The sequence below is a fragment of the Dasypus novemcinctus genome, chromosome 9 (assembly GCF_030445035.2).
Source record: "Dasypus novemcinctus isolate mDasNov1 chromosome 9, mDasNov1.1.hap2, whole genome shotgun sequence".
NCBI lineage: Eukaryota > Metazoa > Chordata > Mammalia > Cingulata > Dasypodidae > Dasypus > Dasypus novemcinctus.
In genome coordinates, this window is record NC_080681.1 from 5,075,011 (window position 1) to 5,091,518 (window position 16,508).

Consider the following 16,508-nt stretch of genomic DNA (forward strand, 5'->3'; position numbering starts at 1 on the left):
GTTGTTTGCTTGTTTTCAGGAGGTCCTGGGGATCAAACCTGGGACCCTGTACATGGGAAGCAGGTGCTCACTGCTTGAGCCATGTCCACTCCCCAATCAGTGTCTGCGTGTTTGTTGTTTGCTTGTTTTCAGGAGGTCCTGGGGATCAAACCTGGGACCCTGTACATGGGAAGCAGGTGCTCACTGCTTGAGCTATGTCCACTCCCCAATCAGAGTTGTTTCTTTGCTTGTTGTTTGGTTGTTTTTAGGAGGTACTGGGGATCAAACTTGGGACCCTGTACATGGGAAGCAGGGGCTCAAACACTTGGGTTATATTTGCTCCCCAAGCATAGGTTTTTCAGTCAAAGAAGTGTGGGTTCAGACACCAGTCCTGATATTTATCTTGTTTTAATGAATGCACTTTTTATGTGACCATAAATACCTTCTGAACATGGGATTTTATTTTATTTTTTAATTAGCAGTGAGAAAGAACAGTAAATGAGTAGCTAAAGGTTATTATAATAATCTAAGTAGGAGATGGTGAGTAAAGGGCCCATGGTGAGGGCAGCAGGAACAGAATGGGACAGAAGTGTCCTTTACCCCGTCTCCTAATGTGTAATTCAGAGGGACAGCTTACAACTATCATGAAAAAGCCAATTAAACTTGGTTCACCATTTCTATAATAACCTCAGTACTATTTATTTACTCACTTGATTTTGGCAGAAGTTTTGATATTAGTTATCCGTTGGATTTCATCTTGCAGAGTCATTTTAACATTGATTTCAAAGTCTTCCTCCTCTTCTTTGCAAGTATTTAATCTAGAAAGAGGAGGAAAAAAAACTAAAGAGTATTATGCTATCAGTTTTCTATAAACAGCTTTGCTATTACCTGAGTTCAAGTTTTGGCTTTGAGACCATCAAACTGTGTGATCCTGGGAAGGCTACTTAACCACACAAGATTACCACCAGAATTAAACAACGTAGTATATGTGGAAAATGCTTTGTAAGCTACAGAATCATACAGATATAAAGTATTACACTATATAATGGGTACAGACAATAGGATTTCTTGGGACAAGTCTTGGTAATTTCACTGTTATGTTTTTGACAAACTTTCTAATTTCAGGACTTTTGAGAAAATTTATTAACCTGCACATAACAAACTGTGTCACCAAGTTGTGAAAGAAATCAGAGTATGTCTTAAAAGATTTACTAAATCTCATTGCTTTTAATTCCTTTGAAACATGAAAGCTTCTAACAATTGAGAAATGGATTCCTACAGCTATAATGACGTATTTCGAAACTGTACTGCTCCCAAACTAGTTATATAACTTATCCATTCCTTCTTCTCACAGTCCCAATGGTTAGCATTACAAAGCCAGCTTCTTTTCTTACAGGCTACAGCCATTAAAGAAATACTGCCATCCTCTGAAGAGTTAAGCAGTTTAGAGGCCACTCCACTGCCCCATCCCTCCCCCGCCCCACTGAAAGAAGTTCACAATAACCTTTCAAACTCAAGACGTGTCAAGGGAACTTCTTGAACTAACTACAAAAAAGAAGCTAATTTTTAAAAACTACAGTCTTTCTAGTTCTATGTGGCTGAGTTCAAGACTCAGAAATAGGGAAGCGGACTTGGCCCAGTGGATGGGGCGTCCGTCTACCGCATGGGAGGTCTGCGCTTCAGACCCTGGGCCTCCTTGACCCGTGTGGAGCTGGCCCCTGCGCGGTGCTGATGCGTGCAGGGAGTCCCCTGCCACGCAGGGGTGTCCCCCGCCTAAGGGAGCCCCACGCACTTCCCCCGTGTAGGGGAGCCCCACGCGCAAGGGGTGCGCCCTGTAAGGGGAGCCGCCCAGCGCGAAGGAGGGTTCAGCCTGCCCAGGGGTGGTGCCGCACACACGGAGAGCTGACACAGCAAGATGATGCAACAAGGGGAAACACGGATTCCCCTGCCACTGACAATAACAGAAGCGGACAAAAGAACATGCAGCAAATGGACGCAGAGAGCAGACAACTGGGGCGGGGGGTGGGAGATGGGGAGAGAAATTAATAAAATTTAAAAAAAAATAAAAAAATAAAAATAAAAAGACTCAGAAATATGTTAGTCATGAAGATATCTAAATAGCAAAAATCCAAAACACTGATCACCAGTGTCCCACAAATTCTTCTATAGCTTCTCTAACAGTATTATAATAACAGAACAAATATCATTTCCATTAAAGAAGGCATAATTTTCCTATCAATAAAATGTGGGTTGGCTCACCCAGGATACCATATTACTAACACATTTAAAAAACGCACTTGGCTTTCTTTCTAGCTTTCTTCATCTTTTTATCCATTTTTTTCTGAATTTCTTCTTTGGAAAGGATACAAAACACTTCTAGCACAGAATCAGTTCCCTAGAAAAGCAAAAAGTTAAAGTGAGACCAGAATAGGCAATTTATACTTTAACTTATTCTCAGTAAGAATGAAACAATGTTTCTTTTTCTTCTCTCACTAGCTGTATTACCCAGGATACTTAATCACTCATAGTTTGTTTTCTCATCTGTAAAATTGGGACACAGTCCACATAGTACCATAAAATGAATGACTAATATGATCGAAGAAAACGTCACCACTTCACTGCATTTGAAAGAAGGAAGTCTCTGAAGGGAACTGCCTAGTCCCTGCTGTTTGCTAACGAGCCTGGCTGTACTCACGTGGCAAGCAAGAATCCTGCCTGTCCTGTCAGCTGCAAGGCTCACAACTCTGTCTCTTCCTTCCCGCATTATGGAACCAGCTTTTCTGCATGAGAGGATGCGCTATAGAAGAAGCCAGAGAGAGAGGAGGAACGTTAAATTAAGTTCAGCTGAACTTCCGTAAAGAAATGATTCTAGGAAATGCGGACAAGAAAGATAAGATTGTCCCTAAAATAATGGAAAACAGGCCATTTTTAAAGTCAGTTCTCAAATTTCCCATTATTCAACTCTACAGAAGATGAGAAGCAGAAACGATTTACATCCTCAGGCGTGTTATCCATTTCAGGAGAACCATCCTCTGCTTCCTGTGTATCCTGCATTCCAGGGGAAGACGCTTTGATTTTCTTGGATTCTGGTTCTTCTAGGTCATCAATCTATTTTATAAAAGGGTAAAATAAAAGGTGACATAATGTGTTCCAGGAAATGACCCTGGTGACTTAGAAACTTTTCCTTGCGCACTACTAGCTTCCAATTAGTGATCTCTCTGGTCAAACGTCCTCAATGACAAGACATACAGAATATATTAAAAAATGACTACATCAATAGAGACAAAGCATTATCCATTAGACTATCACCACTAACTTTCTATCGTCTAAGACTACTGTTCAGTAATGACATGAAAAGATAATGACCCAATCTTCATTAACTTCAAAATCTTCTGTCGTTAGAAGCCGTGTGTACCCCAGAAAAATACGTTGTTAAAGTCAATCCCCTTGTGTGGGCGTGAACCCGCTTTTAAGCAGGACCTTCTGAAGTGACGTCAGCTGGGGTGTGGCCCACCTCGGTGGGGACGGGTCTTCCTCCTGTTCCTGGAGTCCTTGACTAGAGAATGAAGTTCAGACTCAGAGAGAGAAAGGTACAGAGGGAGCCGCCAGAGGCTGACCAGCTGAGGAGCCGGAAGAGAAGGCGAGGCCAGGAAACAAGGCCATGTGCCCGGCCAGGGCACAAGGTAAGGACCACGGGTCACTGCAGCCAGCCCCAGACCACGACAGCCTGCAGGGGAAAGCACCCCCTTGACGACAGCTTGAGCTGAACTTTCTTTTAGTCTCCAAACCCTAAGCTAATAAATGTCTACTTGTTAAGTCAACCTGTTAACATGGTATTTGCTTGAGCAGCCTAGGAAACTAAAATACTTTCCTGCTCTTAGGTAAAAGGTCTACCATATTTTAGAGGGAAAAACTGGCATTAAGAATCACAAAGACATGGCAAGAGAGTTAAATTCTCTCTTTAAATAAGGAAAAGATAAACCCTGGTCTACTAATATAGAATCCACCAAAACGGCCACTGGACACAAAACCTACACATCTTACTCTAGCTAAACTTGAGTCCTTAACCTTTTTCCACACAAATTTCTTTGAATATCTGAGGGAAAAACTATAGGTTTTCTTCTCAAAATATATTTTTCATAAACACACACAATTTCTACAAAGACTGTTGAGGGGAAGGGGTCACAGTTCTCCAGAGTTCATCCATGGACATCCAAAGCTTCAGAAATATCAGGCTAAGAATGCCACACACACTGAAACATCAACATTACTGGAAGCTGTAAGTTTAAAGCTATCCTTCTGTTGAATTTAAGTAAGAGAGAGCAATGGAGTACATAATGAAGAAAATACTTGTTTAAAAGTTACAAGTTATCAATATCTAGTACGATATAAAATACTTGATAATTGCATCTCACTCTAAACTCGATGAGCCTATGACCCTGCTAGAACATGACGCTGCCCGTGATCAAAAAGCAGTAATTACCTCTTGCAGATAGGCTATGTCCCAAGCCCTCAGCTCACTGTCGGAAGCCCCAGTGATCAGTCGTTTTTCTCCTGACACCAGAACCAGCCCCCAGACCTACAGAGCACAAAAAGATCCAAATATGATGTTGAGAGATTCCAGGTTGCACGATGTGATATTTCGAAAGTTCAATTATAATGTAGTGAAATCTCCTTGGTATTTTCAAAGTCTTGAGAAATATCACCTCTAGAAACAAAAATGACCTTCAGTGGAATTGGTAATTATATGGTATTACCAGCTTCTACTTTCTTACCCTTGAAATTAGATAATGGCTATTCAACATAAATCCTAATTAGAATCCACTCAAATGATGCCTTATAGTTCTTGCTTTCAGCAATGCCTAGCAAATAAAACATGCTCAATAAATGTCTACTGCACACTTTTTAGCCACAAATTTCTAAGAATTAAACAATGAAAACAGGGAAGCAGATGTGGCTCAAGAGATCAGGCTCCCATCTACCATATGGGAGGTCCAGGGTTCGGTTCCTGGGGCCTCCTGGTGAAAGCGAGCTGGCCCACGTGAGAGCTGGCCCGTGCAGGAGTGCTGGCCCACGTGGAGAGCTGTTATAGCAAGATAACGCAATAGGGAGAGACACTGAGGAGAGACAACGGGAGATGCAGACCAGGGAGCTGGGGGGTGCAGGAGATTTGAGCGCCTCTCTCCCACTCTGGGGGGTCCTGGGATCGATTCCCAGTGCCGCTGAAAAGAGGACAGGCAGATGGAGAGGAGCGTGCAGCGAATGGACATAGCAAGCGGACAGCAAGTGCAAAACAATGGGGGGCGGGGTTGAAATAAATAAAAATAAAATCTTTAAAAAAAAACAATGAAAACGAAATTGTTGCAAATCAATAAAGAACTGAATCTGCTTTTCTCATTTAATTGGACATATAATTTTGAAAGCCTGATATGATAAAAGCACTGAGGAGGATGCCAAGATGGGTGTGATATTCCCTGAACTCTGTGTTTGGGTAACTATAATGATTACAGTTACAACTTGCTGTTTATGTGTTTCTATGCCAGGTACTATACACACAGTATCAACAAACCTTCCTTTAGTGAAAAACCCGTCATTTATTTGAAAATGATCAAACTCAGACATTAAAAACTTGCTCAGGGTCAATTTTTACTAAATGCCAGAACAGCTTTGTCTGCTCCAGTGGCTGGCACCTCTTCTCATTGTTTCTCAAGACAACATGTGATGATTATTATGAACAGTGAAAACAAAGACCTGTAAAGGAATGGAAATCACCTTTTCCTTTCTGCCTTGACATCCTTTCGCTGGACCCACGGCCCTACACTTACCTCCGTTCGGTGGCCGACCATTGTTTTGAAGCAGTGCTGGGTATCGAGGTCCCACCATTTCACCAAAGTATCTTTCCCACTGAAAGAAAAAATAGGGGGAAAAATCATATTTAGGAAGAATCATTAAACTAAAAAAGATCATAAACTCATTTGTTGCTTTAAAAAGGCAAAATAAAGTAATAATGTCTAAATTTACTATTTTATCTGACCTTTCTTCTGAAAGATAAAGAATCCTAACTCTCCATGTGGGCAACAATAAGCACAAAAATTACTTAGAAATCTGAGTACCAAAGAACCAGAATTTGACCCATCCCTTCCTCCCATCACTTTCAGCTTCACAGCATCAACTGTTCTCTCAAATGTCTCACCTGGAAACATCTTAGGCCTCTCCTGCTCCCGTCTCCCATGTCCAGTTAATCTCCATGTCCTGCAAATGCCTCCTCTGTGAAGCCCCAAAGCCTTGAACCCTTCCTGTTCATTTCTGTACTGAAATTTAAGGCTGACTGCCTGTCTTAAACAGCTTCTAATCTGGTCTCCCTGCCCATTCTTGTTCTCTCATTCCGTCCAATACACTAAGGGCAGAAAATCTCAAATTTTAAAAAACTTAGTGGCTTAACATTCTCTGTAAAATTAAAAGCAGGCTCTTCAGCACCACTGTTAAAACATCGCGTTACCTGGCCTCTCATGTCCTCGAGCTATCCAGCCCTGCCAATGGACTCTACTGTGCCTGCCTCATATGCCTTTTCACTATATAAATCTAACGTAATCCTCCGTCACGACCAAACTGGGGGGGGAAAAAATCACCCGGTTTACAAAGTCTGTCCCATAAATCCCTGCTCACAGCTGCTATCCTTCAGACTCCCTAAGCTGTACTGTGCACATTGTCTATCAGAGTGGAAGAGCCACTTTCTCAGTCTGTATGAACCTGATACACCTAGTATACCCACACGCTATCCCACAGCAGCAAACCCACTCACACCCGCGTTCTGTGCCCTTCACAACTTTTAAGTCATGACCGCTCCTTGACCGTACGCCTGGCACACGTTAGGACTCCAGTCTCTCCTGGGAGGCCAATCCTCAGGAACCAATAATAATTATACCAGGGGAACCATGTGAAATTGCTGCCAGCTGACCATTTTGATCACATGAATAGACATTTCAAATGGTTTAACTTGATAGGCAGAGGGCCTAAAAAATGGAGTTTGTCTCTTCTCAAAAAGCAGGCTAAATCAAATTAGTGCTTGGTATTCACATCTGTCCACTGTTCCATAGCCTGCTTTCCTGGCTCTCTAGGGATCTAGAAGGTGGACAAAGATCATTCTAGAAAAGGTGTGTCAAAAGGTTAAGGAGCATGGGAGAAAGAATGACAAATCAGAAGAAGGAATAAAAAATGTTACAAAAAACCCTTATAGCTCCTACGATACTCTAAGGGAGGGAAGGGGCATAGAGAGGAAAGCAAAGAGGTGAGGAAACCAGCCCAAGAGCCTAAGTGTAGAGAAATGAATAAGGAACAAAGCAAATTCCCTCTTCTCAAACCTCTCCAATGAATTTGCCCAGAAAAGGATCAGAAATGGGGCCATTATTTCCTTACCTAGTAACAAGGAGATTCTTTTCTCGTAGAAACAATACTTGTGTGATGGCGTCCTTGTGCCCCTTTAGACGGTAGAGGCCACTTTCATTAATCACATCCCACACAATAATATCTGTGTCCTAAACGGATGAAATACCCCAGAAAAAAATGATTGTCTCTATCACAGAAGGTCTAACTTGATAATGTGATGTACTATTTTTAATTGTATAGGCAACATACAGTCCTTGTAGAAAATTTGGAAAGCATACAGAAAAGGACAGAAGAAAATACACGTTACCTTTAATCCCACCATTGAGGAAAAATCACCAAATTTATTTTGTTTTAGATTTTTCCAGTCTTCCTTATGTTTATATCATGTTATTTTCCTGTTAGAAAACTGATACACTATTGACATTTTATGATCCCTTTTTTGTTCATTTATTTCCATTTTTCCTAGTCATTCCAGAAGTCTCTCACTTTTAATGTTCATATATTACTCAATCCTAAAAATATACCTAATTTACTTAATTTTCTATTTTATACATTTAGGTAGTTTATAATTTTTTTGCTATTAAAAATATACTGAAATGAACATTCTTGTAAATTAGTTTTGTATGCATCATCTCTGATCAGATACAAAAACAGGGAACTCTTGGGTTAAGATATGTTTTATTCACACCATCAATGTGATCTCCAAAAAGGCTGCAGCAGCCTATAGTCCACCAGTGATACACATGACAGCTCAGCTCTGGGCATTACCAGTTTTCTTAAAAACCAGTGACAATTTTATAAGTAAAAAAGAATATCTAACTATTTATTTTAATTTGCATTCTGATTACTAATGAGAAATTTTGAACATGCTTATTGTGCATTTGTATCTTTTTTGCGAGCTGCCAATTCATGTCTGTCTTTTTTTTTTTCTTTTAAGGTTTCCTTCTTTATTCCCCCCACCCCCTCGTTGTTTGTGCTCGCTGTCTGCCCTCTTGTGTCTGTTTGTTGTAAGCTTGTCTTCCTTTCCAGGAGGCACCAGGAACTGAAACTGGGTCCTCTCATGTGGGAAGGAGATGCCTGAGCCACCTCTGCTGCCACTTCTTGTGTCTCTTATTGTGTTTCCTTTGTCTCTCTGTTCCGTCAGCTCACTGTCTTGCTAGTCTTCTTCAGGAGGCACCAGGATCTGAATCCAGGACTGCCCATGTGGTAGGAGGGTGCCTGTAGCAGTTTGATATGGTTATGGATTCCAAAAATAGATATTGGATGATGCTTGTAATCTGATCTGTACCTGGGCCTGATTATGATTAGGGATTTAATTGGGCTACACATCATTGGACCCAGATAAAAAGCATGGCAAAGGATAGAGTTGGGGGTTCTTAATGTTGGAGTTTTGATCCTAAATCTTAAGCTGGAGCCCTGGGGAAAGAGACAGAGCCGTCCACCTGAGAGTCTACAGGTGACCTTGCAGACAGAGGCAACGCTTAGAGAGCCTCAGTCTACAGCTGACCCTGTGGAGAAAACAGGAGCTGAGCCCAGAGGAGCCCAGGAAGCCCGAACCCTCGCAGACGTCGGCAGCCATCTTGCTCCACCATGTGGAAATAGACTTTGGTGAGGGAAGTGACTTACGCTTTATAGCCTGGTATCTGTAAGCTCATAGCCCAAAACCCTTTATAAAAACCAACCAATTTCTGGTATTTTGCATCAGCACCCCTTCAGCTGACTAATACAGTGTCCAACTACTTGAGACACATCTGCTTCCCTCTGCCTTTCTTTTTTTGTCATTTTTCACGTAATTGTTTAGAAGGTATAACAGATGGATATTACTACTTCCATTTTATATTGAAAATACTACTTTCCCTTTTCCATTATACTTTAACTTTTTAAAAATTATGTTTTCAATTTTAAGTACTCAAATCTATTATTCTCTTCCTTTAAAATTTCTTTCTTTGCTGATATGCTTGAGGTCCTTTTCCACCTTGACATCAGATATGTATTTACTTATGTATTTTATAGTTTACTTTCAACAGCACTTTTTAATATTGTCTTTAAGCTGTGATTCATTTTAGGATATGGTATAAGGTAAAAGCTATAAATAAACTAGCATCTTTCAAAACTTCATGTTCCCATTCAAGAACATGGTGTCTCTGCTGATTCTGTCTCTGATGACACACACTTCAGCAAAGTTTCATTTTTGTGTGGTAACAGTCTATTGTGAATGGAATGCTTTTCACATTTTCTAACTGATGACTTCTGAGATATAGGAAACCTACCAATTTTACCAGACTCCTTGACAAATAATTATCTTTCCATCTCTTCCCGATTTAGATTTTCTTCCTTGTTTAACTGTTTTGTATAGCACTTCCAAACTGATGTAATAAAATAGTTAAAACAGGAGCTCTTGTCTTGCTCCTACACTTAACAGGCTTTATTCGAGATTCACACAGGAGGAAAACAAATGAGCCTCCCAGTTCATATCTATCTAGTCAGTTCCGCCATCTCACCATTTTGCACCACTGAAAGCCCATCTTTTCACTTGACAAGCCTTGTGAGCAGCCTCCTTCAGACAGGTCTTATGCCCCTTTAACGTATCAACATCTGGGCACCTGAGTCGAGGTCTCACCTTGGACCCAGAGGCCAGCCTGCCTCCAAGCTGGTCATACTTCAAGGTAGTGACAGCTGCTCTGTGTCCATTGAAAGTCACACTTCCTTCCCCACTCAGGAGACTAAAGAGTCGGATAGACCCATCCTCATAACCAACAGCCAAGTGCAGCCCATCTGGGGATGGGCACAGGCAAGTGACTTCTTGTTTAAGTCCCTGAAGGATAAGGATCTGAAATGGTAAGAAGCAAGAACAATGTAAAAAAGTGGTAATAATCAGGCACACTAAAATTGAAACCATCAATAATCCCAAATTGCTTTTACAAACAAGACTCCACAACCCACCTCAAGGTCTTTAATGTAGGAATTATTATTCGCATTGGGCAATGAAACACTCAAGATAAGGCTTAATTACTTTTTCCAAAGCTCTGCATTCACATAATCCACACAAAAATTCCTACACAATAAATTACTAAGTCTTTATCCAATGGCAACATGAAATGATTTTCAATAAAAGCTTATAAAACCATCCTTGTCTTAATGGAGCCCCATTTTATAAGAAACAACCTGCAAGGCACCTGAGTGCTGTGATTTTATTCCCAAGGGACTATGGGGCAGTAACAAAGTATTAACTTCTTGGGAGTCACAAAGTGAGTGGCCAAAATCAAAATGACTGTATTTGGTAGGATGAGGGAATTCAGAGTTACACAAAGCATCAAAGCCTAGTTTAACAATCCTCAGGAATCATCTGTATAAATAAGAAAAAAAGTCACTCAGCACAGCAGAATAACATACTTGATAAGTGCCTAATACTTTATAACCCTCTGTGAAGGCAAGTAGAACTTAAAAAATAGGGAGAAATGGAGAGAAAAACTAACATGTGTCAGCATTAAAACAATGACTATAAAGAATGAACTTCTTGACACCTAAGTGTTAGTATCTTATTTGGCTGTGGTTTTTAGTTAGCTAGTTTAGAAGAATACAAGAGAATCTGATGTTTAGTGGGCTATATAGACACAAAGGAAAAAGATTTCTTTTCCAGGGGCACACACACATAAAATGGCATGTGATAAATCACAGCCTTTACACTTCTGCTTCTCCACCCTCAAATAAATCAGTATTAACCTAGCTGATTCCTGGCTTACCTTCTCTCCTTTTCTTAAGTCCCAGATGAAAACATGTTCACAGGCTGGTACTGCCACATAGCGTCCTTTCTCACCACGAAGTGTCACAAAGACAATATTACCTTTTTGGCTGCCAATCAGGCCAAAGACTGCACTAGCAACATAGCGTAGATATTGCTTGGTGAGTCCCATGTTATGATTCTGATACCCCAGCGGAGGCAATCTGTACAGGCAAAGAAAACTCAGTTTTTTGGATTCTCCTAGACCAGCAAACACTGACTGCTTATTGTGTGTTTAAAAGCATATCACTCATGGTTTAAATATGAACCCTGAATAAATCATTGACATAAATACCTGTACACCTTCATTTTTAATTCATTGCTGAGTGAAATACCTCATTCCTCAATATGTACATATTTCCTTAAGTTTCAAATTGGTCACACTGCCATACCTCCTTCATGAATATCTGACTTTATAGCCTTAGTGCAGCTAAATAATTCACTTCTGCCAAACATCATCAAAGTTTCTGCACCAAGGTTGACAGCCTGTGACTGCAAATATCCATCAACGAAATGTTTATTGTAAATCGAACTAACTAGATAGGCACTGCTCTAGGCACTAGAGATACACTGTTATATCAGACAAAATCCCTGACACCTCATGGAACTTACCTACTAGGAGAAATTACCTACTAGTACGGTGGTTCTCAAATTCTAGTGTGCATTATTTACCTGGAGGGCTTGTGACAACACAGAATGCCCTTCCCTTGAACCCCCCAATCAGTTCTCACTTAGGAGAAATTCTAGGTGGGACCCAGAATTTTCCATTTCTAACAAGTTCCCAAATGATGCTGTTGCAGTGATCCTGGGGCCACACTTTGGGAACCACTGTTCTAGGACATGCAGGTCTTCCCAATTTCAAAATCACAGCACGCGCCTTTTCTGGGCACATAAAAAATGGCAGAGCAATTTGAGACAATAGTTTTGAAAAATGGTGTAATTCCTTCACTATATCAAATTCACTGACAACACTGGTTTTGGATAAAAGGGCAGTAAAGTGAAGGAGATATCGAGTTATGACTGCTCTTGACATGGAAGTGAAAACTATCATCCAAACACCAGGCAACATAGAGCACTCTGTTTTCAAGATTTTATCTAACCCTCTCGATTTCTCCCACAACCTTCTCTATTGTCAAGCCGGTTTCCATCCTTGTCCAGCACTCTTGCCTTCAGCAAATCGTTCCTCTCACCAGAACATTCATTCCCCCGTCTGTCTTAATCACTCTTCTCCCGGAGGCTCATCCCTTCGAGCGCTGTAGTCCTGCAGCCTTCTCAGCATTTGAACTGTCTTCCACGCAACGTGGACGCCTTCTGGAGAGAGCTCGCAGCCGGACCTTCCTCCGCGTCCTGCTCCTCCTGCTTCCCACCCACCGCCCTCCAAAACACGGTGCTTTCATGCCCTGAAGGACTGGGCCGTGGCTACCGACCTTTCAGACGTCTCTACACCGGGTCTTCATTCACGAGAGGGAGCGAGGGGCTCCGCGCACCCCCAGAGCATCCTCGGGCCAGCCTGGGGACAGCCAGGAAGCCGCGGCGCCGACCTCGCGCGCAGTCCCGCCCCGCACGCGCCAGCCGGGGCGGAGACCGCCGGGCTCCGGGTCCCGCGGGGGATGCTCACAGTCGCGGCCCGCTCTAGGTCCTTCCGCCCCGGCTCTGGCGGACAGCGCGGAGCCTCAGTCAGGCGGCCAGGCGCCGGGAGCCTCCGTCACTCACTTCGGCCTCCACGAGGATCTGGAACTGTGGCCCCTCCCACGAGGCCCGCCCCTTCCGGTCGGCTTCCAGGACCGACTTCCGCCCGACGTTCCCCTTGCCTTCTAGGAGGAAATGACGACAAAGCCGGGCTCTGATTGGCGAGCGCCGGCAAGGAGCGGAAGCCGGTGTTTGGCAGCCGGGACCTCTTCCTGCTGTTCTCTCCATCCTCCCCGGGACGTGGCCTCTCCTGCTGCCGCGCCGGCGAGGAGTGTCCGGGAATGCCGCTCGGCTGCCTGCTACGGGGAGCTTAGCCCGCCCCGCCCGCCGCCCGGATGGGCCCGCGGGAGTGCGGTGAGTGGCGAGCCGGGGCGGGCCGGGGGCGCTCGCCGGGGCAGAGGCTGGCCCCGTCTCATCTCTGAAGAGTGACCCTGCAACTTCCCCCCTGGCTCTTGGTCGGGATCCTCTCTCCGTGTGCACGACGTGAGACAGTGCGCAAACCTGGGGACGCGCGTAGTGGTGCGGGAGCTGAGGGGGCAGGGAGCCAGGGCCGGGAGCCCCGCCCGCTGAAGCGGGCTGCGGACCGCGTGGACGCGGGGCGGCCGTGCCCGCCGACCCGGCAGGCCGCGACCCCAGGGCAGCGCGGGCCCAGGCGGAGCGGCGCCGAGCCGAGAGGCTGAGCTGCCTGGGCTCCCGCAGTCCCTGGAGTGGCTCGAGCCGCTCTGCGTTTCCGGGCCTGGCCGCTGGAGGGGGAAGTGGCCAGGGCTGGTTCCCGCCTGCCTAGTGACTGAGTCTCAGGTGCTCTGTCCGCAGGTGAGAATTCTGTTCTCTTTTGCGGTTCTGCCCACTTTCATTGTGGGGTTGCACAGAAGTTAAGAATGAGTTCTGATGTCTATAGCAGTGGAAAATTCACCCGAACGTTATACAGCGATGCGAAAGAAATCAGCCCGCCGCCTTCTCTTAAAGAGCAAGATACCTGCAGCCCGCCTAGATTAGACTTCGAGAACATAAGTCATTTATCTCCATTATCTTGATTTTCTTTGGACGTTTCTTGAAGCTTTAAGACATGTTCAGCTAGTCTTTCATATTCAAGAGAATTGCAATAGTAGAGAATGGGTGTGACAGAACTAGCTGTATGGGTGTTTTGAAATATTGCTGGGGGTTGAATGAGAAGGGAGGACTATTCTTTCAACAAGTTAGGTGGAAAGGGGAGCATTAGGGTGTTTATAGTTAATATCTTCTCTAGATGATACACATTATATTGTTAAAGGGGAAAACTGTGCTTCAGAGGAAAACTGCATAGTCTCGTTTTAATATAGATGACGATCCCTGAGATTCTCTGATTCTGTGAAAGCTGTTACTACAACTGTGTAAACTATAGGAAACTGATATCAGTGCTAAATAATTCTTGTGTATAGAGATACCAATTTCTGTCCTTTCCTGAAGAGCTTGGGTTGATTTCCCTTCCCTCCTGTAGAAAACCCAGTATTGCCTCCTTTTGCACATTCATGTCAATATTCCTGATCCATTAATGTGTCCTTGGGATTCCTTTTATCCTTTGGTAGTCACATAAAATTTTTAATACATGCTCATTCTTATGTTTCTATGAGTAATGATTTGTTTAAAGTGACAGAAGCCACATTGTTTACACTCACTAGGTATCTGAATTATAAAGGATACATAGTGAATTCTCTTTTGTCCTTAGGTCATTTTCTGCTAAGATACAGAGGATAATCCTTAAGATAGTATGGATAAGGAAGTAGATCGATTCATTCTGGAATTTTCTGTTTGTCTCATGTGTGCAAGTAAGATATTAATATCTTGTTTCAGGAGCTTTTTTTTTTACTAAGGCTTAGTGTTTGTTTATGAACCTATTAAATGTACAGAACTGAGTCTCTTATTGGTTTTCAGTGAAAGTCTTGCTCCCCTTCAATGTTCCTCAAAATTCCATCTATCTCTACAGATTACTGCAGCCTCCCTGCACCCCTGGCACTCTGCATTTTTTCTGACTGGAATTCTTAATCTAAGTTTGGGAACCCTTTCGAATTTATTTGGGAACCCTGTCGAATTTATTTGTGCTTATATGAGCTCATGTACATACAATTTGGGGAAATGAAAGGGTCTTTGTCTTTCATATTATCTCAGAGGGGTCCATGACTCCAAAGAAAGTTAGGAACCATTGTAACTTGGGAATCAGGGATCAGGTTTTCCTGCATAGTTTGTTTTGCTCTTCCATTTGCTTTATTGCCAAAGGGTGTATGTGAATGTGTGTGTGTGTTTTGAGGAGTGGGTGTGGTAGGGGAGGTTAGATTTCTTTTTGGCGAGAGAAATCAATTTCTGTTTAGAGATGGAATTGAACAAGAATTCACTCTTTGTTAAATGCCATTTTTCATGTAATGCCCTTTAATTTTGCCCTAAAATTAGAGGTATGGGCATTGAACTTATTAATCATTTAACATCCAATATCGTGTGGGTCACAAGATATTTAAGAATTGGGAAGAAGACCCAACGAAGCATTCTGAGAAGGTGTATGATCAGAGCTAGAGGAGAACCTGTCAGAGTGTAGTGTTGAAGAAGATCATAGTTTCAAGGAGGGAGCGGTCAATAGCAAATGCGACTAAAGTTTGGTTAATTTTTGGGTTTGACAATTGGGAAGTTATTGTTGACCTTGAAAGAGCAGTTTTAGTGTTGATATAGAGAAGGAAGCTAAACTGCAGTTGGTTGAATAAATGGAAGAGGAAGTAGATCTGCAAAACAGATTACTCTTAAAAATTTCTGAACTGAAACATGGGACTGTATAGCATAGTAAAACCTCATGTGAAACATGAATATGGGTAATATTGCATATGTAGACTGGTTTTATTTGAAACTGAGCAAATGTATACTAGTACTACAAGATGGTATATCAGACCAGAAAAAAGTTGCAGAAAAAGTTTTGAGCATAGAAGGAACCAGTGAGATGTTGGGAAGGTATAATTTATGTTATTACACTGTCAGAGGAGAGCTCACGAAATAGTCTCAAATGCTCAGATGAAGGGGTTTGTTTAGGTAGGCTTATAGAAGTATGGGATATACCCCTAAATCACTTGGAAGCTGGACAGAGTGCATTAAGACAAAAGAGATTTTAAGCTGAAGGGAAGTTAAAGTAACTTGAACAGTAGTCTCCATTTTCCCCAAGCTGCAGGAAGAAGGAGGCAATGTAATACGCAGTGGAGTGGCGTGGACTTTAGAGCCACCTGGTCCTGGATTTGGGTCTCAGAGCTGCCACTTACTGGTTCTCTTACCTAGGGCTGGTTACTGATGCCTGGACCTTATTGCTCTCACTGTAAAATAATCCTCTGTGGGTTTATTGTGTGGATTAGAAATCCTCCTTGCTAACGTATCTAATAGCCTGTGGCTCACTGTAGCTGCCACAGGGGCCTTCTTTTGGTTCTTTTGGTGTCTAAGCCTGCTCTCATCCTAAGTCTCCCAGGTTTAGTCCCACCTTTGTCCATAAAACTCTTCTACTTTTGGTCTTAACTGTCACTTTCTAGAAGAAACATTCTCTGGCTCTGCAGTCTAAATGAGGTCGCTTCATTCTTTTGTAATGCATGCTTATCACAGATTTTAACTGTGTTTATAACGATCCATTTGTGTTTTTTTTGTGTGTGGATCTGTCTCCTCCACTAGACAC

The 16,508-nt window shown here is 42.8% G+C and overlaps 2 protein-coding genes across 7 annotated transcripts in view; one reads left to right on the top strand and one right to left on the bottom strand.

Moving 5' to 3' along the window:
- The window catches only part of WDR3 (WD repeat domain 3), a 30,837-nt gene extending 17,894 nt beyond the window's left edge, over nt 1-12,943 (bottom strand). Inside the window, exons 1-10 of the mRNA XM_004456604.5 lie at nt 12,574-12,943; nt 11,109-11,310; nt 9,986-10,195; nt 7,396-7,514; nt 5,805-5,883; nt 4,463-4,558; nt 2,974-3,087; nt 2,675-2,776; nt 2,277-2,374; nt 690-797 (exon numbers count right to left, since the gene is read on the bottom strand). Coding sequence (XP_004456661.1) covers nt 690-797; nt 2,277-2,374; nt 2,675-2,776; nt 2,974-3,087; nt 4,463-4,558; nt 5,805-5,883; nt 7,396-7,514; nt 9,986-10,195; nt 11,109-11,279 — 1,097 coding nt within the window. The 5' untranslated portion in view covers nt 11,280-11,310; nt 12,574-12,943. The remainder of the gene's footprint in view (nt 1-689; nt 798-2,276; nt 2,375-2,674; nt 2,777-2,973; nt 3,088-4,462; nt 4,559-5,804; nt 5,884-7,395; nt 7,515-9,985; nt 10,196-11,108; nt 11,311-12,573) is intronic.
- A 12-nt stretch (nt 12,944-12,955) lies between these two features.
- GDAP2 (ganglioside induced differentiation associated protein 2) overlaps nt 12,956-16,508 on the top strand; it is a 78,577-nt gene continuing 75,024 nt past the window's right edge. For 4 of the 6 annotated variants that reach the window (XR_011649578.1, XR_009187057.1, XR_011649579.1 and 1 more), the window contains exon 1: nt 12,992-13,189. The gene's annotated coding sequence lies outside the window, so the exon portion shown is untranslated. Of the gene's footprint in view, nt 13,190-13,300; nt 13,319-16,508 lie in introns of those variants that run through there. The other 2 variants (XM_058302969.1, XM_058302970.1) reach the window with 2 other exon arrangements.